Source organism: Bidens hawaiensis, unplaced genomic scaffold, assembly GCF_021521415.1.
Source record: "Bidens hawaiensis isolate Kalapana, Puna unplaced genomic scaffold, B.hawaiensis_p1.1 tig00066027_1, whole genome shotgun sequence".
In the NCBI taxonomy this organism is placed as follows: domain Eukaryota; kingdom Viridiplantae; phylum Streptophyta; class Magnoliopsida; order Asterales; family Asteraceae; genus Bidens; species Bidens hawaiensis.
In genome coordinates this window covers 1,584-28,395 of record NW_027506592.1, presented here as the reverse complement: position 1 = coordinate 28,395, position 26,812 = coordinate 1,584, and the positions used below count along the sequence as shown (strand labels likewise).

General features: G+C 35.0%; 1 protein-coding gene across 3 annotated transcripts; it reads right to left on the bottom strand.

The window, feature by feature from the left end:
• Window positions 1-14,305: 14,305 nt before the first annotated feature.
• LOC143618233 (TOM1-like protein 4) lies at window positions 14,306-19,312 on the bottom strand. Of its 3 annotated transcripts, none has more exons than XM_077090525.1 (10): window positions 19,225-19,312; window positions 18,908-19,057; window positions 18,194-18,272; window positions 17,993-18,091; window positions 17,786-17,902; window positions 16,821-16,966; window positions 16,666-16,747; window positions 16,501-16,586; window positions 15,667-15,867; window positions 14,306-15,088 (listed from the first exon to the last, which is right to left on the bottom strand). In XM_077090525.1, exons 2-10 carry the CDS (start codon window positions 19,030-19,032, stop codon window positions 14,542-14,544), a joined length of 1,482 nt encoding a protein of 493 aa, XP_076946640.1. In that variant the 5' UTR covers window positions 19,033-19,057; window positions 19,225-19,312; the 3' UTR covers window positions 14,306-14,541. The 3 variants fall into 3 exon arrangements, with proteins under 3 accessions (XP_076946640.1, XP_076946639.1, XP_076946641.1); XM_077090524.1 differs by lacking the exon at window positions 19,225-19,312 and adding an exon at window positions 19,151-19,191 and having other exon boundaries at window positions 18,908-19,049; XM_077090526.1 differs by lacking the exon at window positions 19,225-19,312 and adding an exon at window positions 19,151-19,191 and having other exon boundaries at window positions 17,786-17,899; window positions 18,908-19,049.
• Window positions 19,313-26,812: the final 7,500 nt, after the last annotated feature.

Below are 26,812 nucleotides of genomic sequence, written 5' to 3'. Positions count from 1 at the left end.
TTCACTCAAATAATATATATAAATATGGACTAGCATAATTATTAGAAAGCGTCGTATCACACTTTAAATAATTCTTATATTATTCAATAGATGAATTGATGTGGATGTGGTGAATGTAAGTAATACTTATCATTAGTAGTGTATTGTTTTTTTAAATTAAGACTTACGAACCCGTGCTTCATGACGGGACTGTTAAATCGAATAAAAAAGAATAAAAAAAGATAAGTAAAAACGTTAAACCATAAACTTGCTGCAAGTTGACGCGAAGTCAGTTTGTATCAAGTTATGATATCGAAACTAAACAAATAAATAAATCTTTTAATGTCAAAATACAACAAATTATCATATGTAGAACAAAACTACCCGGCATGTTATAGCTACAAACCAACACAAATTCAATTAGTATCAACGGTACCAACAAATTCGTAAACATAAATAGTAAGCCAAAAAAATATTTTAAAGGGAAAGTATCAAAACGTTGAAACGCGAATATAAAACCACGTGATGAGATATTTTCAAATCATGAAAAAAGTTTCACTCATTGTAATGAGGAACAATAAAAAATATGAAAGCAAATTTTAAGAGAATGATTAACCGACAAACAAAACATGCAAAGCCGACAATTGCCTTATTTTAGTGTTTAAAAATATAGTTTGTTAAATATTTTAATTAATTGAAATAAAAATAAAATAAATAAATATCATCATATTTATTTATTTATGGAATTATAGTTATTGTTTTAGTGGTTATAATTAATAATTAATAAAATATTAAAAAATTGAATAATGAATTTGTAAGGAGAATTGAATCCTTTTTAATATATATATATTATATATATATATATATATATATATATATATATTAATTTTAAATACTTCATCCGTCCCATCAAAAGTGTTTATATCTCTATTTATTTGTTCCATTACAAATGTTTACTTTCAAAATTTATTAGTCAATTTCCAAGTTTACCCTTAAACACACGCAGTTAACATTAATAAACAATATTGATGGTAGGGATGGCAATGCATACACGAGACACAAATACACGACATGTACTTAGACGAATCTAACGGGTAACAGGTAAGGCCTTAACAATTTTTGTGTATTAAACAGGTATACACGAATTTACCTGTTAATTTTCGTGTCTAAACAGGTAAAATACATGTGTACCTGTAAAGTACATGTTAAGTACCTGGTTATATTTTTATAATCAAATTATATATATATATATATATATATATATATATATATATAAAATATAAAAATTCTAAGTTATCCTAAACTCTAAATTCCTAAAACATTCCCACCTTCTGTTTCTTAGCCATAACCACTCACGAACATTCCCTCTTCGACTTTTGTTTTACTAAACAAGTTGTCAAATATGTGTTTCTAACCAGCTCTTATCGTGTATATAAGGTAGTAACAAGTTCGTGTTCGTGTTTGGGATACAGGTACACGATAAGTTTTTGTGCCGTGTACAGGTATACACATTTCGTGTTCGTGTCTTATCGCCTTTGATAAACATAAATAATAATCATTCAATCTCCCTTTAACTTTGTGTTTTTCAAACCATGACATTTTTAATGAGACGGAGCGATTATTATATTACATACAACTCAATTAGAGACGGACATTTAAGTATGTTTGGTTTTAAACCAATATGAACTTTTTCACTTGTAAAATTGGTTTTATGGGCTAAACCGGTTTTGACTTCGCTTAATTTGATTAGAGTTTTAAATCAATCCGGTTTAACCAAAATTCCAGTTTAATGCACATATAGAGTTAATTGCTAAAAACTAGCACATGAAAACTTACAACAATATATATTAAAAAGCTATAAAGAAAAATAATGTTATAATTTAAAAAAGAATAAATTAAAAGATCATAATAACAAAACAAATCCGTGCATTTTGTGAATTTTGATGGAGGAGATAGCAAGACCACATATTGACTTATTGCTCATGCTCACGCTCACGCTCACGCCCATGCATCTAGAAGTCCTTAATTTCAAATCATATAAAATCGCCATCAAATAAAGTTCCTTCTATTTTAACACACAAGCGGGCAATTTAAGCCATTCCTTTACAATGACACCCCGTCTTCACACACACACATTTCACACCCAATCTAGTCTCTAACAAACCATGTTTGATATCAAACCTAAATTCCACAACATCTTGAATGAGCACCCAACTCATAACTTTAATCACCAACCCAATTACCCATACATGAATAATGGCGGTGGTAGTGGTTCTAGTCGCGAAGGACTAGCTGGAGGTGTCCGGTTTAGATCGGAAGCAACAGACCAAGACTCAGAGGTCTGTTCGCCTCCATTATGGGGGACTATTAGTCCCCTGGATAGTCCGTCTAGGAAAATTTCACCGGCATCCAGAGCTCAAGCTATTGCTCGAGCTCAACAGGAATTGAGGGAGATGGTGGAGGAAATGCCAGAAACATCCTACGAGTTAACATTGAAAGATATTGTTGAACAAAAGGGCCGAAACTCGTAAATCAAAAGGGCCGAAACTCGTATTTAGACACTGAGAATATTACTAAAAAAGCTAGATTGATGTGATGACACACGAAATAATTCAAAATCATTTAACCTTTTCAATACATTTTTAATATTTAAAACAATTAATCTGTTACATACTAATAGATATGAGTTTAGATCAGATACAAATTAAATTAACGTGTTAAACGTGTGAATCAAAAAATGTAATTATATATACAAGTGGTGTAATTATACTACATATAAAATACTGCATACAAAACAACTACTTTACATAATTACATTACTTGTATATATAATTACATTATTTGGTTTGTATGTTTAATACAATATTTTAGTTTGTACGTTAACTTTCCCATGTTAGAAGCATCTGTAATGCATGGTTCAAACATACATTCATGTACAGTACTACCGTCACGTAATTTTACTTTAATTTGTATATATCATTATTTTCTATTTATAAAACTCAGATATACATTTATTCGCAAAACTATTTCCACTTATTTACATTATTAATTCTTAATAATCGACCTCTTTCTGTCCATTGTCATCTTTCATAATGTTTATGTGTCACCATCCTCTTGTACCTTAAAAATGCCGGCCTTGAAAGACATTGTGGGTAGTCTAATATAAACCATAGCATATATTTATAATAAAAAAATGATTCAAAAAACATATTTAAGGTTGTACAATACTCATAAAAGGTGTTGACTACGAGTATTCTGAAACTTATGGATTTTGTAAGGTTCTAGCGTTTGTCAACACAATGGTGTTTATATTCTATACTAGTTTGAGGCCCATGTATTACACAGGTAATTGTTTAAAATTTTAAACCTTGACCATTAAATGAAATACATTCAAGAAATTGATTATATATTGTTAATACAATTACAATTAAATTAAAATTACATAAATTACATAACTAAGATTACACAAATATGTTACAAATAGGTAAAAACTTCCTTTTACATTACATTTGTGATTGTATTAGCATGTATACATTGTTTATCAAAAATCAAAATCTTTAGTCCATGTCTGCTTGTAACTATTAATAAAATAACATACAGGCGTACTTATAACTCTTGATATAGCCATATATAGTTGTCCGTGTGAAAAAAAAAGGTTCTTCAAATACATACCAACTCTAGATAAATGATAATATATATATCTATGATACTAATCAAAAAAATATTTATACACATAAAATATCATAGCTTTTAATCAATTAATATGATGTCATTTGTGAATATCTGCTCATGTTTATAAAAAAAAAACTTGATTATCTCAAAAACCATATACCTGAACTTTGATGATATGATCATCGTTAGAATCTTTACAATTTGAAATTGATTGATCATGATAAATTTGTTGTCATTAATATTCTATGTATGAAAATTTTTTAATTAACTTTATATTTTACAATTAAAAATTGTATAATCAAGCAAAATAAAAACTGAAAATTTAAATATAACAAAATGATTTGTTTGTTTCATATGAATGTAATTGCCAGGAAAATGAAAAATACATACTAACATTAAAACCATGTTCAAATAATAGTGACTATTCTGAGTTAGAAGAACATTAGAAGATTTAAAGTTGCATAATGTGAATGTAGTGATTCTTATATATAATCGTTGAAAGTAGGGCTGTCACTTTTACCCTTAACCAGAACTTGAACCGAAGTAATTCGGGTTAGTTCTTGGGTCCGAATTCTAGGTTTCGGGTCAACCTGAAAACTTTTAGTTTTAAAATCATATGTATTTTTAGGTATTAAAGGCTAAGCCTTAGCCACTGTCGTTATCAGGATTTAGTCAAAGTTGATTGTTCTCATTCCACATACTATGAATCGAATGTCTATTGTTTATTATTTTGAATATAAACCATAATAAACACTAATCGTCTCTTGTCAATCCATATGAAGAATACTTATTATATGTAGTAATGAATTTAGTTGGAATAAACCTATAATTTTAATGTCATATATTGAATGAGTTAAAAGATAAGGACCATATATGAAAATTGGTTGAGAAAAAGATAAGGGGGGCTATGGTATTGACAAGTGGCAAAAGTGATAGGCTTTTATTAAAAGAGATAGATAAGTGTTTCCTCGGGTGACACATGTGTATGCATGTACAATCAACAATGAGGTAGGCAGTCATGGTTTGAATACCATTAATTAAGTACTCCCTCCGTCCCATTATAAGTGTCCTAGTTTGACTTTTTTAGTTTTTTTTTTGCAACTTTGACTGTAAATATTTTTGTTTGTGTCATATAATACTTGATGAAAATTATATCAATGTAAAATATATTTTAAACCCAATCCATTTATATATTTTACATCAAGTATTATATAACACATAAAAAAATATTGTCGATCAAAGTTAAATAAGAAAGACTTGAAAAATCAAATTAAGACACTTATAATGGAAAGGAGGGAGTATTTTTTACATTGCATAATATTATTATAACAAAGAGATGTTTGTAACGAATGAAATATGAATGCAGGAGAGAAAGTGATTGTAGTCATGGATGTTCCTCATTCTTCTCCTTCAAGAAGAAGAAGAAAAAATGATTATAAATGTAACATCCTAAAATTTATAATGTTGAATAAAGAAAGTGGTGTTAGTGATTTCGCGTTTTTAATTATTAATGTCGAGTAAGGAACGGGTCTTGGGCTTAGTTATTTTATGAACTCGGCCTGCCTCGACCCGTAGGAAGCCAACCCGAGCCTAACCAAACCCGTAGTATATAAACGAAAGTTCTTGACACTTCCACCATTTTTCACCATCTTCCTTCACTTACACCCACCCAAACACTCTCATTTCTAGAGAGAGAAGCTAGAGAGAGAAAGTTCTCAAATCACAAATCCGAGTCCACAATCTTGTTCCTAATCGTTTTTGGTAAGTCCCTCTCGAAAATCATCCGTTTTCATAACCATTTCGGCCTCAAATCGAGCAAAAACGTAACTTGAGTTTTCGGGTCAAAAACCGCCTTGTTTTGGTGTCAAAATGCAAGCTTTTGTGTTTAAAAGTACTAGGAATCGATAGCCCTTTCAATCCCGAGCATTTCCATGTCAAAAACTTCGATTTTGGGTCAAAAATCTGGAAAATCTGGAAAACCCGTGGGTTTCTCCGTCGCCCAGCATGAAGGAGTCGAATCAGACTCATTCGATCGAACCAGTCGATCGAATCAGTCCATTCGATCGAATGCGTAGATCGAACAAGTCCAGTCGACCGAATAGGGAAGCAACCGAATGGTCTCCAACTCATTCGATCGAATGAGTTTTGTATTCGATCGAATGAGTGTTGTATTCGATCGAACGTGTTCCTATTCGATCGAACGTGTTCCTGTTTGATCGAACATGTTCCTATTCGATCGAACGTGTTGTATTCGATCGAACGTGTTCCTATTCGATCGAATCAAGCCAGAACCAAGTTGTTTCCAAGATTCGCCTGAAGTGAAGTTCGTTTATGAAATAAATTAAAAACCTAATGGAAAATGTGTTAAGGCGGTTATCGAAAATGAGTAGTAGTAATAGTAGTAGCAGTAATTGATATGTGTAAATATTATACAGTTAGCCGAGCCCAGTTAAAGAAAGGAATTACAATCAACGGCGAGCGTAACAGGATCCAGGTGAGTTTCTAGCCCCATTTATGTGTTATGTTTTCGGGGCTGTGTGCATACTCGATGTGTTGTTAATACATTTATCCTAAGTGATAAGTGTATGCCATATGTGATATATGTGATGGATATGAATGGTTGCTTGTCGGTACGCGAACGATCTTCGGATATTGCGCGTACTGTCAGGTCAAAAATAAAGGTACGAATATTATACATCGAAGATGTATGAACATTACAAATGAATACTTGTCGGGGCGTGAACGATCTTCGGATATTGCACGTATCGACAAGAGGTATGGTTGTTAAATGAATGATGTAAAGAACGCCTAGGGTGTTCTTATGCTATGATGTAATTATTGTATATGTGAAGTAGGTGTATGCAGTTACACGAATGGTATGTGAGTTCTACGTTCGACATAGTAAGTTAGGATGGCAAATCCCTCTAGCTTTTGTCGGACATAGACTCGGCTGGTGATGGCGTAGTTAAGGACTGCGGGCCTTATACGTAAAGTAGATGATAGATGTAAACGTAGTTAAGGACTGCGGGCCTTATACGTAAAGTAGATGATAGACGTAAACGTAGATAGGGACGGTGGGCCTTATACGCGTTACAGATAATAGACGACAACGTAGTTAAGGACTGCGGACCTTATACGTATTATAGATAGGCATCAGCATAGGAAAGGACTGTGGACCTTATACGTGCTGTAGTTGTATTGTGGTAGCATAGGGGAGGACTGCGGACCTCGTACGTGCTATGGTTTAGGTTGCAACATAGGGGAGGACTGTGGACCTTGTACGTGTTGTGGATGTAGGATGGTATAGGGAAGGACTGCGGACCTTGCACGTACCATAAAGGGTGAACATAGGTAAGGACCGCGGACCTTTTACGTGTTCACGACCTTGAGTACAGGTATAGACGGCGGACTATGAACGTACTCACGGTAGACTGAGGTTAGTGGTTATAAATATGTGTGTATGTATGGTAGTAAGTGTGTATGTAGAACAGAAGGGTAACTAGTGAAGTATGGATATGTATCTACGGATATGTATGTATGTGTATGTATTGTATGGCGTTCGATTAACTAGAACTCACTCAGCGTAGCTGACTTTTAGTATGCACGCAGGTGAGCTGATTACAGAGTTAGCATGAGGACGACACACGGCATGGATTGAACGGCTGGCATCTGAAGAAAGAAGTAAAGATGTTTTAAATATAAAGTTTTGTGTTATGGTATCAAAGAAAAAGTTTAACGTTTTGTAACAAATGATTGATGTTTTATATTCCGCGAAAAGTTTTAATAAACTCTGATTGAAGAACTGTGTTTATGAGTAAATCCGACGCTAAAGTAGGGCTACCGGGTTCGGGGCCTTACAAGTTGGTATCAGAGCATAAGTTCGAGAGATTTAAGCATCCTACATGCTTAGACTCGAACAGAAAATGGGATTTAAGTAAGAAAGGAAAGAAGATGCCAGTTCAAGAATGCCATGTGTCGCTCAAGCAAGATCAGTAAAGGTAAGGTATATGATTAAATGATATATGTTAATGAGAAAGGAAAGATATGTGAACGTCAGGGATAGGAATAATTGATTGTTTGATTTGACAAACTGCTTAAGTAGAACCAGCACAAATAGACTCATAAAGGGAAGTGTATAGGACACGGAAGGTAACGTGATCAGCTAATCACAACTGGCCACTGTTATTACCTGTTAGCCTTACTATCCTTGTACTAAATAGTTCCTTGAGTGATGATGTTTGTGTTTTTCCCTTTTAGAATACGGATGGCTGGAGCTGGAGAATTTGTGGGAACTGGGGGTCGCACAGGACGTCGTGGCAGGCCTCGTCTTGTCCGGCAACCCTCGGTAGAAGAAGCTTCCCACACCGAAGATGAAGGAAGCGCAGCTGGAGGAGACCAGAACAACAATGAAGAAGTTCAACTTAGCCCTGCAGTTCAAGCAGCCATTGTTCAAGCTGTAGTTGCTGCTGTGAAGAACCTGAATCCCGAAGGATCTGCTGGAAGCCGTGAGCGAACTGCTGAAGGGGCAGGGGGTGATGGTAAGGAGGTTGGGGAAGGAGAAAGAGGGGCCTCGAGCGAGGATAAGTCTGTGAAAGTCGATGATAGGAGAAGAGGACAAGGTGGGTGCAGCTATAAGTCCTTCAAAGGATGCGACCCGCCGAAGCTGACTGGGTTGGGAGACGCAATCGCTACTCTCCAATGGATAACCACTATGGACAAGGTTATCCGCATTAGCGAATGCCGTCCCGACCAAGCTGTGGGTTATGCTACTCAGTCATTTGTGGAAGAAGCTATGTATTGGTGGGAAAGTGTGGAGCAGAGAAAGACTAGGGATGAGATCAAGGCGTTGAGATGGGACGATCTGAAAGAGTTGGTGATGAAGAAGTTCTGTGCAGATGCAGAGGTTGAAAGGACGGAGATGAAGTTCCTGAATTTGAAGGCCGGTATGATGACGCATCGTGAGTATACTACTGAATTCAGCCGACTATCTAGATTGGTGCCTGATATGGTTGACACTGAGGTCAAAAGAATCAAATGTTATGTGAGGGGATTGCCACAAAAAGTCCGCATGTTGGTCAGGGCAAATAAACCTGCTACTTTTGACTCTGCTGTTGAACTCGCAGAAGTGGTTTATGCTGACCTGGCTGAGGACGATGTGGTGGTGGGGGAAAAGAAGGAGAAGAAATGGGCTACCTCTGCTAAGCGGTCTGGCGAGATGGTGACAACAACTGATGAGAGGAAGGCCAAGGTTGGGAACAAGGATGCATGTAAGACGTGTGGGCAAGTGCACCTGGGAGAATGCAAGACTGGGACAGACAGGTGCTATCGGTGTGGAAAGAGTGGGCATTATTCTCGAGAATGCCCTGATCGTCCAAGGTGCTTCAAATGCGGAAAAGCTGACCACATGGCTAGGGATTGCAAGGAATCAGGGGCGGTAGGTGCGAAAGGATGAAGACTTTGGGAAACTGCAGAGAGGAACACCTGATGAAGGAATAATTGCTCATGCAATGGTTTTATTAAATTACATTTGCTTAAGAACTTGTTTTGTGTTAAGGTCTAAAACTTATGTTTATCTGTGGCGTGTAATTATTTTGAGTTTGGTTAAGAATGATTATTATGTTATGGTGAAATGTTGTTTTAGACAATAGTGTTAAAAGTACTAATCGAAACCCTTAGAAGGATGAGATGAGTCTTGGTGCATCGAGGGTCTCATGGACAAGCTACCTTAAATAGCTAAAACACATGACCACCATTCGATGGCTGTAAAGTCGGAAGTAGGAAGGGTAACTCAGAAAGCGAAGGCATTTCTATAAAACGTGTAAATGTAAGAAGTTTTCCTTTTATAGGGAATAAGTTAGGTTTCGGGGACGAAACCTCTTTAAGGAGGGAAGACTTGTAACATCCTAAAATTTATAATGTTGAATAAAGAAAGTGGTGTTAGTGATTTCGCGTTTTTAATTATTAATGTCGAGTAAGGAACGGGTCTTGGGCTTAGTTATTTTATGAACTCGGCCTGCCTCGACCCGTAGGAAGCCAACCCGAGCCTAACCAAACCCGTAGTATATAAACGAAAGTTCTTGACACTTCCACCATTTTTCACCATCTTCCTTCACTTACACCCACCCAAACACTCTCATTTCTAGAGAGAGAAGCTAGAGAGAGAAAGTTCTCAAATCACAAATCCGAGTCCACAATCTTGTTCCTAATCGTTTTTGGTAAGTCCCTCTCGAAAATCATCCGTTTTCATAACCATTTCGGCCTCAAATCGAGCAAAAACGTAACTTGAGTTTTCGGGTCAAAAACCGCCTTGTTTTGGTGTCAAAATGCAAGCTTTTGTGTTTAAAAGTACTAGGAATCGATAGCCCTTTCAATCCCGAGCATTTCCATGTCAAAAACTTCGATTTTGGGTCAAAAATCTGGAAAATCTGGAAAACCCGTGGGTTTCTCCGTCGCCCAGCTTGAAGGAGTCGAATCAGACTCATTCGATCGAACCAGTCGATCGAATCAGTCCATTCGATCGAATGCGTAGATCGAACAAGTCCAGTCGACCGAATAGGGAAGCAACCGAATGGTCTCCAACTCATTCGATCGAATGAGTTTTGTATTCGATCGAATGAGTGTTGTATTCGATCGAACGTGTTCCTATTCGATCGAACGTGTTCCTGTTTGATCGAACATGTTCCTATTCGATCGAACGTGTTGTATTCGATCGAACGTGTTCCTATTCGATCGAATCAAGCCAGAACCAAGTTGTTTCCAAGATTCGCCTGAAGTGAAGTTCGTTTATGAAATAAATTAAAAACCTAATGGAAAATGTGTTAAGGCGGTTATCGAAAATGAGTAGTAGTAATAGTAGTAGCAGTAATTGATATGTGTAAATATTATACAGTTAGCCGAGCCCAGTTAAAGAAAGGAATTACAATCAACGGCGAGCGTAACAGGATCCAGGTGAGTTTCTAGCCCCATTTATGTGTTATGTTTTCGGGGCTGTGTGCATACTCGATGTGTTGTTAATACATTTATCCTAAGTGATAAGTGTATGCCATATGTGATATATGTGATGGATATGAATGGTTGCTTGTCGGTACGCGAACGATCTTCGGATATTGCGCGTACTGTCAGGTCAAAAATAAAGGTACGAATATTATACATCGAAGATGTATGAACATTACAAATGAATACTTGTCGGGGCGTGAACGATCTTCGGATATTGCACGTATCGACAAGAGGTATGGTTGTTAAATGAATGATGTAAAGAACGCCTAGGGTGTTCTTATGCTATGATGTAATTATTGTATATGTGAAGTAGGTGTATGCAGTTACACGAATGGTATGTGAGTTCTACGTTCGACATAGTAAGTTAGGATGGCAAATCCCTCTAGCTTTTGTCGGACATAGACTCGGCTGGTGATGGCGTAGTTAAGGACTGCGGGCCTTATACGTAAAGTAGATGATAGATGTAAACGTAGTTAAGGACTGCGGGCCTTATACGTAAAGTAGATGATAGACGTAAACGTAGATAGGGACGGTGGGCCTTATACGCGTTACAGATAATAGACGACAACGTAGTTAAGGACTGCGGACCTTATACGTATTATAGATAGGCATCAGCATAGGAAAGGACTGTGGACCTTATACGTGCTGTAGTTGTATTGTGGTAGCATAGGGGAGGACTGCGGACCTCGTACGTGCTATGGTTTAGGTTGCAACATAGGGGAGGACTGTGGACCTTGTACGTGTTGTGGATGTAGGATGGTATAGGGAAGGACTGCGGACCTTGCACGTACCATAAAGGGTGAACATAGGTAAGGACCGCGGACCTTTTACGTGTTCACGACCTTGAGTACAGGTATAGACGGCGGACTATGAACGTACTCACGGTAGACTGAGGTTAGTGGTTATAAATATGTGTGTATGTATGGTAGTAAGTGTGTATGTAGAACAGAAGGGTAACTAGTGAAGTATGGATATGTATCTACGGATATGTATGTATGTGTATGTATTGTATGGCGTTCGATTAACTAGAACTCACTCAGCGTAGCTGACTTTTAGTATGCACGCAGGTGAGCTGATTACAGAGTTAGCATGAGGACGACACACGGCATGGATTGAACGGCTGGCATCTGAAGAAAGAAGTAAAGATGTTTTAAATATAAAGTTTTGTGTTATGGTATCAAAGAAAAAGTTTAACGTTTTGTAACAAATGATTGATGTTTTATATTCCGCGAAAAGTTTTAATAAACTCTGATTGAAGAACTGTGTTTATGAGTAAATCCGACGCTAAAGTAGGGCTACCGGGTTCGGGGCCTTACAATAAATATATGTGTGAGATGTTTTATCATTCACTTCTTGGGGAGAAGATTATTAATTATGTTGTGACTCAAAAGAAAGGTATATCTTCATAATGTGTTTTAAATCACTAATTAACAATTAGAAACTAAAGTAAGTAATTTTTTGTTTTGATAATGAAACAGATAAAAGAAGAGAAAATTAAGGGCCAAGAAAATGGAGTGAAAGAGATAAAAAGAAAATTCGGGATCTTAAGTAACTTTTGAAATATGGTTCCAATTGCTAAACAGTAGTTATTTTTCATTCTCCAGATATTTATTGATTATTGTATAAACACACCATTTTATCGTGTAAGTCAATAATATTTTTAATTTGTTGCTTGTGTACCTATGTATGTTCAAATTTATTTATCTATTTATAATTGCGTGTTAAAGAAAACAAAATACTATACAAATTAGCAATGAAATGATGACTAATTAACTAAACATGTGTACATATGCATGTGTATTTAAACTATTTCTTTAATTATATGCTAACAAACTGGAGCATACACAAAGAATTTAAGTTTTCAGTGTTTCATTGGTAAAGTAACTCATTGGTGATCTTTCAGTACGTAACATATGTATTAGTAGTTTGTCATAAATCAAATTACCCACAGCTATATTAATCAACGAAGTAGCAACGTTTACCGCCAGATTAATGAAGAATTTAACCATTGGTGAAACTCCAATTTATTTTGTAGTGTTATATATCAACTTTTATTTGATCGATTTAGATAATATATATGCACCTCCAAATATACAATAAGAAAAACTATATAAGTTAAAAATGAATGTAATATAAGACAACAATTTGTTGTCACACCCTAAACCCAAGCATATGACATATTGAAAATTTGGAATTACTGAAATCAGAATAAACAATAACTTAAATTTTCAATATAATCATATCCAAAGAGACCATTTGCCAATAGCCAACAAATATTACGGTGACACATAACCTCCATGAAATATATACAAACAAGTCAGATTAAGTTGGCTGAGTTCTAAGCTAAACAGGAAAACAAGGCATATATTCAACACTTTCAGAACTCATGCCATTACAAGTTATCTGACACAAGTATATTTATCTAGGTCACGACATAAACCACTAACTACTTGGAATACTACTTGGTATGATGTTAAGAAGTGCGAAGAAGTGTGAAGATGTTGAAAAAAACTTATTTTTTAAGACCACAAAAACAGTTTTCAGATCTTTTTTTTTAAACAAACAGTCTTCAAAAGCTTATGTCTGCGCGCCCGCAAATATAGGCTCCTTGCAGATCTTATAAGCAAAAATAAACACAACCTTACCCGCAGGTCTGAAAGCTAAACTCACAAATAAACATGAATACACATAGTGAAACAAGTGATGAGAATAACTAAGTAACAAAACTCACATGTGTTAATTGTACAAACTCGTGCAAGTATTATTAATCTTAATATACTAGTGCATGCTATCAACTTTCAAAACCGTGTTTCGTGTACTTCTGTTCACATAAGAACTCACCTGAACCATTATGCACAACTAAACCCTCCTTAACTTCAGTGTTTTGCCCAGGAAATGAAGACAACTTATCGAAAACAATACGTTTAACAATACGCTACTGTTTGAACGAATAAACGAATCATATGATCAGCTCCTTTAACCCCGAGTCCCCGACTGACACCCATTTTGGTCACTTTACTACTTTACTCTGATCTGAACCAACTTTTAGACTATAATTATGTAAAAATTTATAAAATTAAGACGGTTTAGCATACGTGGGTCAAAAAGGAAATGTCATTAAAATTTAAAAGTTGTAATATATTCACTCCTAAAGTAACACAAATCAAGACTTGCAATTAAGTTGACTAGAATAAAATGTATTAATGTCATAGTCACCAACCATATTCCTAAACAAGTACCAAACTCCAGCAATATCAATAACGAGATATCACATGAATATGCAAAATATAAAAAGAAAACAATAAATTAATGCTTACTACCTGAACCACTAGGAGATTTACTTTCAATATTCTTTTACTATCAAAATTCAAAACCTGATTCCAACCAAAAGCTTTATAACCAAGTTGTACGTGAACAACAATTACAAACAATTCTTGTATCACTATTTATATTTATAAATCATAAATCAAATATCAACTTTGTGCAAGTGATTTCTTATCTTGTAAAAGTAAAAAAGGTTAAAAAGATATAAAAAATAAAAAAACAAATAAAATAAATAAAAAGTGTCTCTATGGTCACACCACAGAGATCAACTCATCAATATCGTACTTAATAAATCTCACCAATAACAAAGCTACGGTAGGGTATGAGAAAGATATGAAAAATCCACTCACAAAACTAGGTGGTAGTGTAGCATGATATTATTAACAAGGTATTTCAGTATACAATAATCACACCATAAAACTCATTTACATGCACTCATAAAACCAAAACACAAGTCCACAAATCCATCTTATTCCACACCACAAATCTTTACTTTCTACTTATAAAACACAATATCAAACACATGAACTAAATGATTTATACTTCAAACAAATGTACCACCTCACTCAATCAGAACGATCTATTCGGGTACGAAGAAGTCGAAGACGTTGACGATTTGGCTTTCGCAAAATCCACAAGGTCCTTAAACAAAGCGTCTTCTGGTTTTTCCTTTTTGGGCGGCGGTTTAGAATTAAGAGAAAGATTCTTAGTCTGACCCGCCAAGCTGTCATAAGACGGTTTAGCATATGTGGGTTCAGGATAAGAGGGCTCAGGATAAAAGGGTTCAGGATACGAAGGCTCAGGGTATGAGGGTTCAGGATATGTGGGTTTAGGATATGAAGGTTCAGGATATGAAGGCTCAGGATAAGAGGGTTTAGAAGTGAAAAGTGTTGCGGTTGGATTAATGTAATCATCTGAAATAGGCGGTAGGGAAGATGGTTTTGCTGGCGGCGGCGGCGGCGATGATGATTTAGAGGTGTATGTGTTGCCGCTAAGATAGTCAAACATCATGCCGGAATCAAAACTAATAGGCCTCTTTGATGATGGTGGAGGTGGTAGATGTGGGGCCACATGCGGTGGTTCGGCTTTTGTAGCCTTTTGGTTCCGGTTTTGTCCCCTTATACACGAAAAACATGTTTTAGTTCATTTGATTTAATGTTTTTATCTAATAGCAAAATACAGATTTAGAGAAGGGATCATGAGAACTTGTAATATCATAAACTTTGAGAAAACCACTTAAATGTTTTTTTTTTTCATTTTTTCATTCTTTATCTTATTAATCTTTGCCAAAAATAAAAACTCTGTGTGGTTAGCCAGTTTCATATATGTAAAACTAGTAAACTACATACATGACCTCGTATGAGATACGCATATGTAACTTCGTGAGTGACATATATGTAACTTCGTGAGCTAGGTACACTTTTTTAAGTTTTTCTTACAATATGAACCTTATAATTATAAGAAATGAAAAAAAAAGTGATTGGTTGGTAGTCGTTTTCTCTGATTACTCGTAACTTTGTGGTCTTCTCATGAACCCTCCCCTATAGATTTAATGCTTAAAAATATATTGATTTGCGTTAAATAGTTGAAGCTAAAAGCAACACAACAATTAATAAAGACGTTTTTGTAATCATATTTAATATGTGAATTATTAATAAAATCTATACGGATAGAAAGGAAAGAAAATATACTTACCGATGTGCCAAATGACCAAAATCATCATCAGACTCGTCATCATCGTGAGTTACATTCACAAGAGGTGCAACTGGACTTTCTGTTGCAGGGGTCCCCACGGGCTGAGTGGAGCCCACACCCTTGGCAATATCATCATGGCGACTAAGAACACGCATCAAAGTATCGTTTAAAGTCAAACCCTTACCTAGAAGCTTTTCATCTCTGAAAATAGGATAAATAAAGTTAGAAATATGACAGTCAAACTTGGAAAATGAAGCAGAAAGCAGACTTGTAAACGTATGGAAGGAACACGAACGAAGCATGTTTTTGTTTGTTCGTTTGATTTTAAATGAACAAACGACCGAAACAAACATCGTTTTCTTGTTCATGTTAGTTCTTTTGAAAATGAACGTGTTGTTCGTTAGTTAATAGTGCAAATGAACTGTTCACGAACATATATGAACGAAAATAACCGAGCGCCGAAATTGTAACGCATAACATTTTAGTTTCTTAAAATCAGACTAAAATGTAAAAGGTCTAAAAAGTTCAAATAAATATATAAACGAACGTCAAAGAAGGAACTTAAACAAACTTAAAGCAACGAACATAAATGAACGAACCTCAATAACATAAACAAACGTCCACGAACATAAATGAACGAACAGAATATGTGTTCATATTCGTTCAGTTAATTAAGTGAACCAAAAAGTTTGCTCATGCTGGTTTATTTATTAAATAAACGAACTTCTCACCAAACTCAAAACCAAATGTTCAGTTCATTTATAGGCCTAGCAGAAACGCCAACTTATATATTCTGGTACATTACTAAATATAAAAATAATTATAGTCGCTTACGTTGTAGTGTTTATGAGTGTCATGACACGTTGTTGGTAAGAACGACACTGGTCAACAAGGTCAACAATCAATTCTTCCTTTACCCCCTGCCACAAGTAAACACAGAATATCAGAAATAAATTTAAAAAATTGTGAAAAAAACTTTTTTAGTAAATAAGTTTTTACATCACGATTCTTGGGATCCAAGGCACTAAGCATATCCATTAACACATCAGCTATTCCTTCTGCATTTACGATTTCCGATAAGCTGCACAAACCAACAGTTTGACCGTAATAAACACATGTGTGAAAGTTTGTTGATCATTTTAAAAGTAATATACCCGAGTGCAGGAGCCTCAGTCTGAAGGGATGCTTGAATAGCTGCTTCTTCATATGGTGAAGTAGGGTGGACAATAGGGTGAGTTTGCGGTGGTGTAAATAGTGGCACGCTGTTCTCTCCTCGTGGTGGAAAGTCAACTCCTGCAGACTGTAAATTATTCAATAATGGAACGTACGTTAATATTATAAAATATTTTACTAGTAAATAAGTTTCTTCAGAGTCTCATTGAAGTAACTCAAATGTTATAATAATAACAAAACCACTCGAGTTTCAATATTGTTCGATTGTTGTGAAACTTTTTAAAATGTTAAAAGAGTAGGTCAAATAAATGGGGCAGGCATGAAACTTGGTTACTGTTTAGTAATTATTCTTTTCAAGATTAACCTAAAAATGAGAGGTAAATGTAACGAAAAGAAGTCACTACAGATACTAACCAGGTTTCTTAATTGTTCCGTTTAGGTTATTCAATTTAAACAATTACAAAAAAATACACAAAAATGGAATAATATTGTAACTTGAGTGTTTCTTATAGTTTAGGAAAAAAAACGTACAAGAGACTTTATTGAATTTGGTTACTATTTCATGATCTATTCATTAAAACCTATATAGCACGTGAATCCATTTTGGTACCTTTTTTCCGGAAATGACACGTTTCAATCCGAGCCAATTTTGGTCAAAGCCCTATTTGACCCGAAACAAACTGATACTATTTTACAATGACTAGTTTTGACCAAAACCTGTTTTTTGACACGTTACCCAACCGGACTGTTTTACCAAGCTTAATTAAAACACTGATTTTCTTAAACCTTAAATGCCAGTTTTATCACCGTAATCTTCCAAAAATAGTTTTTCTATATTTCCTGGTGATACCTTAACAAACATATTAAACATGAAAATATAACTCTTCGTAAATTTATTATTCCAACAATTACTATCACCCGAGTACAAAATACATTTACCAATCACCTTCAGTTCATTGTATGCTTCATAGTATTGTGGATACCTTCCCCCACGACCCCCTAAAGCTTCTTGCCAAGTGTCAATCAAAATAAGAATCTTTTCCCGTACATTTAAATCTGGCTGCTATACATCATAATTATGAGTTAACTTAGTAACAAAAAGATATTAACTGTAAAAAACGAAAACACATCATCAAAAAAGCAAATAACACACCTTTTTCTTCACAATTTTGACCATATCATGTAAAATGTCATGCTCAACAATCTGCTGAAATACGTTCTCCCCACAGTTTTTAGTCAGAGTTTCCAAAACCTAGTTCAGATATTACAACATTAAAAACAAGTTTATTGACAAAGTAGTTACTTTTAAACAAGTAACAAATATTATGAAAATGATTAAATATGAAACACATACAAAAAGAGCTAGGAGCTGAATTTTTGGATTTTGGTTCCTGACCCGTTTCTTTAACACTTTCAGAGCATCTTTCGTTTGCCTGCAAATTAAGCAGATAACAAAGACATATAATCACTAAATCAAGAAAAATCCTGGAAGAATTAACAAGATAAGATGACTAAATCCTGCTGTAACACATTTAAAATCCTAGAAAATTTCTACAATATAATCATCTTAAAGACTTTCAGCCACAAAATACTAACTACAAATTAAAAATTATGACTTGAAATTAATAAACAGAAGTGACAAACTGATTACCATCTCCATAAAACTGGTGCAAATTAGTTAAATGGGAAAAGAATTTACAAGGTAAGATGAACAAAATCCCTTTAAAACCCTCAGATTTCTACTTATAATCATCATTTTAAAGATTTCTTCAGCCACCGAATGATAATATTACTAAAAAAATCCAACTTGAAATTAATAAACAAAAACTACCATCATATTAAACTTTCACCCATAAAAATATTAGTAATTATTTAAAAGGAAAAAATAATAATTTACAAGGCAAGATGACCAAAATCCATTTAAAGCCATCAAACTTCTACTATATACTCATCCATTTAAAGATTTTTCAGCAACAAAAGTAGTTAACTATGCATAAAAAATGTTACTTTAAAATAAAAAACTGAACTAACAAGCAAAATTAAACCCAAAAAGGAAAATAAGTCATACCCAGGATCCATATTAATAAGATCACATAGCTCAATATTAATCGCCCAATCTGGACCGATCAACAAATCACTTGTTGCCCTTTCTGCGCATGCTGCTGCTGTTGCTGCTGCATTATTATTTGACATTTCTTGAAGCCTAAACCCTAAAAGAGTAAAAGACCAAAAAACAAATTAGAATTTATAAAATTGAAACAAATAGAATTGAAATTCAAGTAATCGGTTGTGTAATTCGAAGGGGAAATACCCAAATCGATGAAATTGAAAACCCATGATCAAGAATTAATTAATTAAAAAAAACAGAGAGCTTACCCTTAAAAGAATTATGTATGAATTCAGAATTGGAGAATAAAAGATGGGTTTTTTTGTTGTTGTTCTTGGGTCGGCGTTTGGGTTGGGTGTAGTTGTGTGTGTCAACGTCTTTGGCTTTTTATTTAATTTTAAAAGAAATACGGCTGAGAGACAAGACATATGAAGAAAGTTCTGAGTTTTTGGCTTAATATAATTCTTCTATCTAATTCTCAAAATGATGTTGTTTTTATCTCCTAGTAAATTATGTTTTTGGTTTCTTCTAGGGTCGGCCAGATTTCGGTTGGATTGAGGATAATCGAAACCTGATCCGGAAGATGATCGAAACTAGACTGAAACTATATATTTTGATCGGTTTTCGGGTCCTAATTATACACGTTTGGGTTTAGTCTTTGAACCAAAAAAACCGAGTTTTGCCATGGACGTGGTCAAGGAGGGGCAATGGCAGCAGAAAGAAGTGGAACCGAACAAGGACAGGAAATGGACGTGAACGATGATTATGGAAACGATTTAATGGGTATGAAAAGGATTTTAATGGACGTGTGACAATGGATGTGAAAAATATTTATGTTGGACGTTAACATGACAACTAATTCCAGATTACCTTTTATTATAGAATATATATTTTTTTTAAATCATCTCAAAGGTAACGCTGAGATTTTTCATATTAGCCTACATTTACCATTACACTATGGTCGTGTGTCGCTACCGCAAGATAGAAAACCCTAATATGCAATATATTTATACAACCTGTAATTTATCATAATGAGATCATAGAACAAATAATAATATATCATGGTTGTAGCCTGTGGACATAGATCATTATACAACGAGTCATGTAAATTCTCGTATTCTTATGGTATGTATGGTTGGAAGTAATGAAATGAAGGGATAATGGAATAGGAGAAGGAACAGAATGAACAAGGGAATGAAATAAATCATTATCATTCATTTATCTAGTTTAGTTAACTTATGATAACGAAATAAATAATTACTTTATATTATTTGGTATCAAAGAAAATTGTATGAATGAAATAGAAATAATAAAAACATTCATATCTCAAAATATTATTTTTTTACAAAAAAAAAAAAAACTGAAATGGCGACGGTGGTGGTAGCTCCAGTGACGAAAATGGTGGTAGTGGGAGTCAAGCAGTAGTGGTGGCGGTGGTAGCATTGGTAGTGATGGCGATGGTAGGGTGGCGGCGACGGTGGTGACGTTTAGGCAATGACAGTGGCGGCGACGATGGTAGCGTTGGTGATAAGGTGGTGGTGGCGGCGGCGGTGGTGGAGGTGGTGGCGACGGTGACGGTCATGTGGTGGTGGTGGCGATGGTAGTCGTGGTGGTGGTTGTTAGGTGGTGGTGTTGTTGAGAAAGTAGGGTGGGGGAGGAATGAAATGAAAAAAAAGAATGGGGATGAGAAAAAATTGTTTTAATGGAATGAGATCCTATGTGTAATGGATGATTCCATTTTATTGAGCAACCAAACATCATTTTTTTCATTTCCAAGTAAGGAATTATTTCATTTCCCTTGTCATTTCTGCATACCAAACGCTACCTTACTTTTCTGTAGAGTGTGTGTTTGCAACATGATCCTAACAATACTCGCAATACATTGCATATACTTTTAATATATAAAGTGCAAAAGCTATCTATTAACTATAAACTATACATTCTATACATTACAGATTTGTTGTTGTGAAAGACTATGAGGTTTTAACTTTAGAATTTGATATGGTTTTTATATAACGGTTTGTTGTTGTGGTCTGTGGGTGCTCCATGGGTGTAATGGCTTGGTGGCAATGACCAGTGTTTTAATACTAAAAAAAAGAATTAACAAATAAAACTAAACATAAATATATTATTAAAAACCATAGTCATAAAGCTACGAGAGTATTAAATATAGGGAAAGTTTCTCAAATAGTCATTTTGACTAATACTTTTTATGAACAACCAAGGTTTTGGAAAATTTCCCAAAATGGCCATAATATTCCGTTGGATCCGACGGAAACAAGAACTGATCTGACGGATTAGTATAGCCTATCAAATGTTGACACATATTTAAATTTTCTAGTGGATCCAACGTCTTTTTAAGCTATCCAAATGATTCGTGTTATAAGCGATGTAATAATAAACAATCGAGCAGTTCATGCTTTCCTCGGATCCGACTGTTTAATTTGTCCGTCGAAACATAGATTTTCAATTTGAAGGTTTTTTATTTTGAGTTTTAGAATGAAGTTGAACACTATGGTTGTAATCTCCTCGAAAAACTAAGCGATTCAAACTATGGATTTGCTTAATCTTGTGGAAAACTACGAAAGACGGAGATAGAGGTTGGTTATGGAGGTTTAGGGTTCGAGAGGTAGAAGATGAAGAATTACGTCGGATCCATTTAAATTCTGTTGAATCTGGGGTTCTTTAACGAATTCCATCAGACCCATTAATACGTTGACCAGTGGCGGATCCATGATTTTTTTTTCAGGTGGTGCACTAGTTTTAGAGTCGTATATAAAAAATTTCGGTTCGGTTCGAGGGTTCGGGCATTACTTAATAAAAATGCGATAAAATAATAAAAAAGACACATTTCGGAAGGATCCCATGGAAGATCATCCTAATTTATCATCGAGAATTTACTACTTAAAAATGATGATCCGAGGTTTGATGGTTCTCTTTGAAAATATCTCTTGATATTCACGATATCAAATCAACAATTACAAACTAATAAATTAAAACTAACAAACTAACAAATTAAATCTACAATTTAACAAATAACAAGAAGCAATGTACCAATGCTGGTGTATGTTCGGCCGAAAAAGCAGCGTCGATGGTTGGGGACGACGGTTAGGCGGTGGTCGGTGATTGAAATATACACAAAAGTAGACATATACCAAAAGCCCACCAATCAACTTCACTTGAATGGCCAACACTATAATCTCCTAAAAAGATAAGATTAAATCTTAAAATTAATGTAAATTTAACACGAAAGTTACGCGAACAGTTATCATACAAACCGGTGCGATATACTATTCGGTTCCCAAGAACGAATTTGATGCCCGAACCAGTTCGGCCATGAAAATTTGAGGTTGTTGACCCTTTTTATGCCTTTTCTTTTTCTTCTTCTTGTCACTTACTTTGGGAATTAAAAGTAGAAGCAAAGAAAATTAAAAAAAAAATTAATTGCATATAGTAAATTAATAGAACACAATCTAGATTAGTTCTAATGACTCTTTTTAGTTTCTAGTATGGCGGTTATCTGGTAGTGGTGCATGTTAGTGCACGAAATTATTGTCCGTAGCATTCGAATAAGTTACACATAGTCTAGATTGTTTATTTATTGTAAATGGCCCATTCGCTATGGTTTGTATAGCGAATGAGGTCCATTCGTTAGTAATCTAGGCTAGTTCTTTAATGTATCAGTCCATTCGTTATGGAATCATAACGAATGAGGGCTAGTTCGTTAAGTTAACACCATTCGTCATGGAATGTTGACGAATGGAGTCTAATTCGTTATGGAGGCATAACGAATTACGCTTAACTTAACGAATGGAGCATGTGGCCTATAAATAGGTGGTTCCATGCTCATAATTAAGAGAGATCACACACATAGAATAAGTGAGATCCATAAGTTATTATGTATTTATCCACCATAATGTATTTTCTCCATATTTATCAATAAAGTAATAATTTAACGTTTAGATCTCATGCATAATCGATGTATCGTATTAGCGGCTAGATCCGTGAAGGGTTTCTACAATTGGTATAAGAGCTTTCGGGGCTCAAATTACACTTGATTTGGGTGTTTAAACAGTTAATTAGTCTTAGTTATTATTTGTGTTCTGTTTTGGTTGAATTTGGACTAACTTAATGGTTAATTGAATGAATTATGGATGGTTTGGATTGAATTTGAGTTGATATGAGTATTGGTAAAGTATTGTGAGTGGAATTGAGGTTTGGATTGATTTCGGATTGATTCGGTATTAGTTTGGTTTGTGGCCGAAACAGGGTCGTTGTTTTGAAAAAATTGAATTGGTATTCGGAGATAATCGGTTACGGGGTTTAGTGTTTTGGATTCGCGATCGTATTACGAGTGTTTTGGTTGGTTATTTGTGTGATTTGGTTTAGAATTGAGATAGTATTACAGATTTTCGGCTTCTGGGTTTCTGGGTTTGATGTTCATCATTTCCGGATTTCTGGAAATCCTTGTTGAAGATTTGAAGATTCAAGGATGAACATGATTCGCTATGTTAATTCGCTATCCTGTTCACTTTGATTCGTTCATTAAGCTCGTCAATTCGTTATTCACTTCAAGTGATTCGCTAGCCAGTTCGCTATAATAGTTGATTCGTTTTATCTAATTCGTTATTTGGGTTAACTGATTCGTGTGACACTCGTCCACTTTGGAATTTGTGTCATAACAACCTTTGCCATGTGGCATAAGGTGTCAGAGTTTGTTACAAACAGTTGTAACAACCTGATTCGTTATAGTTGATTCGCTAATCAACTGTAACTGGTTCGTTATCTATTTCGCTAAGTTTTTCTTAGTAATTCGCTACTGAATACTTTCTAATTCGTTAAGTTTCTCTTATCAATTTGCTAGCTAATTCGTTAGTCAATTCGTTAGTTTAACTTTCTGATTCGTTGACTTTCTGATTCGTTAGGTTGATTCGTTAAACTCAATTGTGATTCGTTGTCTGATCAATCTTAGCTTTGTTAAGATTTGTTTCGTTAATCTACTGTTCACAGTTCTCTACAAACTGCTTACAGTTCGTTACAATTCTCATTCATTAATCTTATTCTCTGGTTGATTCGTTACATCCTAAAATTTTGAAAACTTGTTAACAATGGCCGGTATGTATGCATTAGCGTCTCAAAACATGTTGATGCAACAAATGTTGCAACTTGATACCGAAATAGGTTCACATTCGAAATGCCCAAGGTTGATGAAGTTCAGTGACTTTGCCAAATAGGAACCTCGGTTTATGCTCATCTAGGATCAGTTCATCCTGATTGCTCATATTGTTTAGATGAAGTTTATATTGTTCCTATGATTGGAGATGAGACTATCGGATTTAGACCTAAAGCTATATCTCAATACTTTCAAGAGGAGAAGAAGGCACTAGAGATAGAGACGAAAGCATATTCTACTCTAACTATGGCCTTACCTGAAAATATATTTCATCAAGTGGGTAGTATTAAGATATGTGCTTCTTTGTTTCAACATACCTGAATGAGAAGTATGGGAAACACAGCTGAAAGCAAAAAGGTGATTCTTAAGTTTCAATTCATAAACTTTAATTTACTCAAAAGTGAAACGGTTGAAGAGATGACTACGAGATTCAATCACTTGATTGCGGAAATGGATAAAATGAAGATGGAAATTTCTGAGATTGACAAGATTGATACTATTAAGAGTGCATTACCAAGTTCGTACTCTACTTTTCTAATGGTATTATAAGAAAATAGTTATTTCAATGAAGACTTGACTGCAAGTGAGTTTTTACAAAAGATTGAAGCTCGTGAGTATGATCTCAAGTGTCAAAAGTTATCCAAGAAAGTCAAGATCCCGCTTTCTATGGTGGGAGCATGCCTTTAAGTTCAACAATTTCACCGATTTCTGCTTTTCTGACACAGAATGCAAAAGAGAATGAAATAACAATCTATAGTGATCCTAGAGCATGTTGTTATACTGCTGGTAACTCTGGATCACCAAATGTTTCTGCTGTTCAGGAAGTTCGTCTTCAGCAAATCAATACTCATCATCTCCAAACGTCAATATGAAAGAAGCTGAACAAAACTTTGCCTTTCTATCCGCTATCATGACATCCTATGAAAATATGGTTAGTAGCAAAATTGCCACTAGTGATTTAACTGATGAAGACTATGATCAGATTGATCCAGACGACTTAGAAATCATGGATTTAAAATGGAACATGGCCATGATTGTTCGAAAGGTGAAAAGATTCATGCAAAGAACCAGAAAAGATCTTCCCGCTCTAAATAAAAGTTGGGATTTGACAAGTTGAAAGTGATATGTTATAATGTCAAGAATTCGGTCATTTTGCAAAAGAATGTGACAAACCGAAAAGGAATATAATGGTCCTCGTGGTCAAAGTTCAAACTCTTCGACACCACGAGGTAATGATGCTGAGAAGAAACCATCAAGTTCCGGGTCACAAGCAATGTTAGCTAATGGAGATGATTGGTCACAACGATTACTGTGCAACGGTAATCAAGCTAATTGGCTTGTTCGGGTTGACTCAAGATTTCCATGGAAGTGAGGTGTCTTCTGATAATGATTCTGGATCGGATTCTGATGATTCATATGACAAGCCTACAACAATCTTTGCATGCATGGCTAAGATAAAGATTTGTTGCATTTCATAAATCCTAATACTTCTAAGCCGTCATCTGCTCGTGTGTTTAAGTTAAAAGGGATGGACACAATGTTCACTGAGAAAGACATTCCAATAAGTATCATTAAACCTGAACTGATTGAGAGTGTATTTCACAATGAAACCTCCAAGGTTCGTGAACTTGAACGTCAATATGCTCATGCGAGAACATCAGCTTCATCTGACACGTTGACTAAAGCAAAACAAGTTCTAAAACAAGCTAAGAAAATTAACTTTGTGAAGTCAACTGGGACAGATACGTTGAAAAGTTTTTCGAACTGTTCTAATTTAGATTTTTACTTGAAAAAGAAATCTGAATTATCTGATGATTTTGCTAAAAGCATGACTAAAAATGTGAGTCATCAGTCATCATCTGTGTCACATGTTCCAACAAATTTTCAACATCATCATGTTGACATGCGAAGTTGTTTTCTTTGCGGTCAACAAGGTCATGTAGTAAGAAACTGTGGCCAGAAGAACTATCAGAATCTTCATCCTTTTATCAAGGATCATTCCAAACCGGTTCCTTTGGTAAAGGAGATTCTGAAACGACCTGTGTTGCATGCAAGAAAGGCAAATAGAAGAAGAAATCGCACCCCTCTAAGTTCATGAATTCCATTGATACTCCACTTGAACGACTTCATATGGATTTGTTCGGTCCAGTGAATCGTGCGAGTATTTCCGGAGACTGGTACCTGGTTGTTACAGATGATTATTCACGATATTCATGGGTTTTATTTATGAGTTCAAAAGATCAAACACCGGGTCTCGTTCAAAATCTAATCACTAAGATCGAATCACTTTACAAACTGAAAGTGAGGAGAATTCGAAGTGACAATGGTACTGAATTTAAAAATATGGTATTGGATTTCTTTTGTATCTAAAAAAAAAATTCATCGAGAAAATACAGTGCCTCATATGTACCACAACAGAACGGTGTAGCTGAAAGAAAGAATATAACGTTTATTGAAGCTGCTAGAAACAATGCTTGCTGATTCAAAGCTTTCTGTCCAGTTTTGGAATGAAGCGGTGAATACTGCTTGTTATACACTCAATCGTGTTCTAACTGTTAAACGACTCAAGAAGACCAGTTATGAGTTATTGAATAATCGTAAACCTAATTTAAAGTACTTGGAGCCATTTGGGTGTCCTTGTACTATGTTGAAAAAGGATGTGGGAAAGTTTGATGAAAAAGCCATTGAGGGTT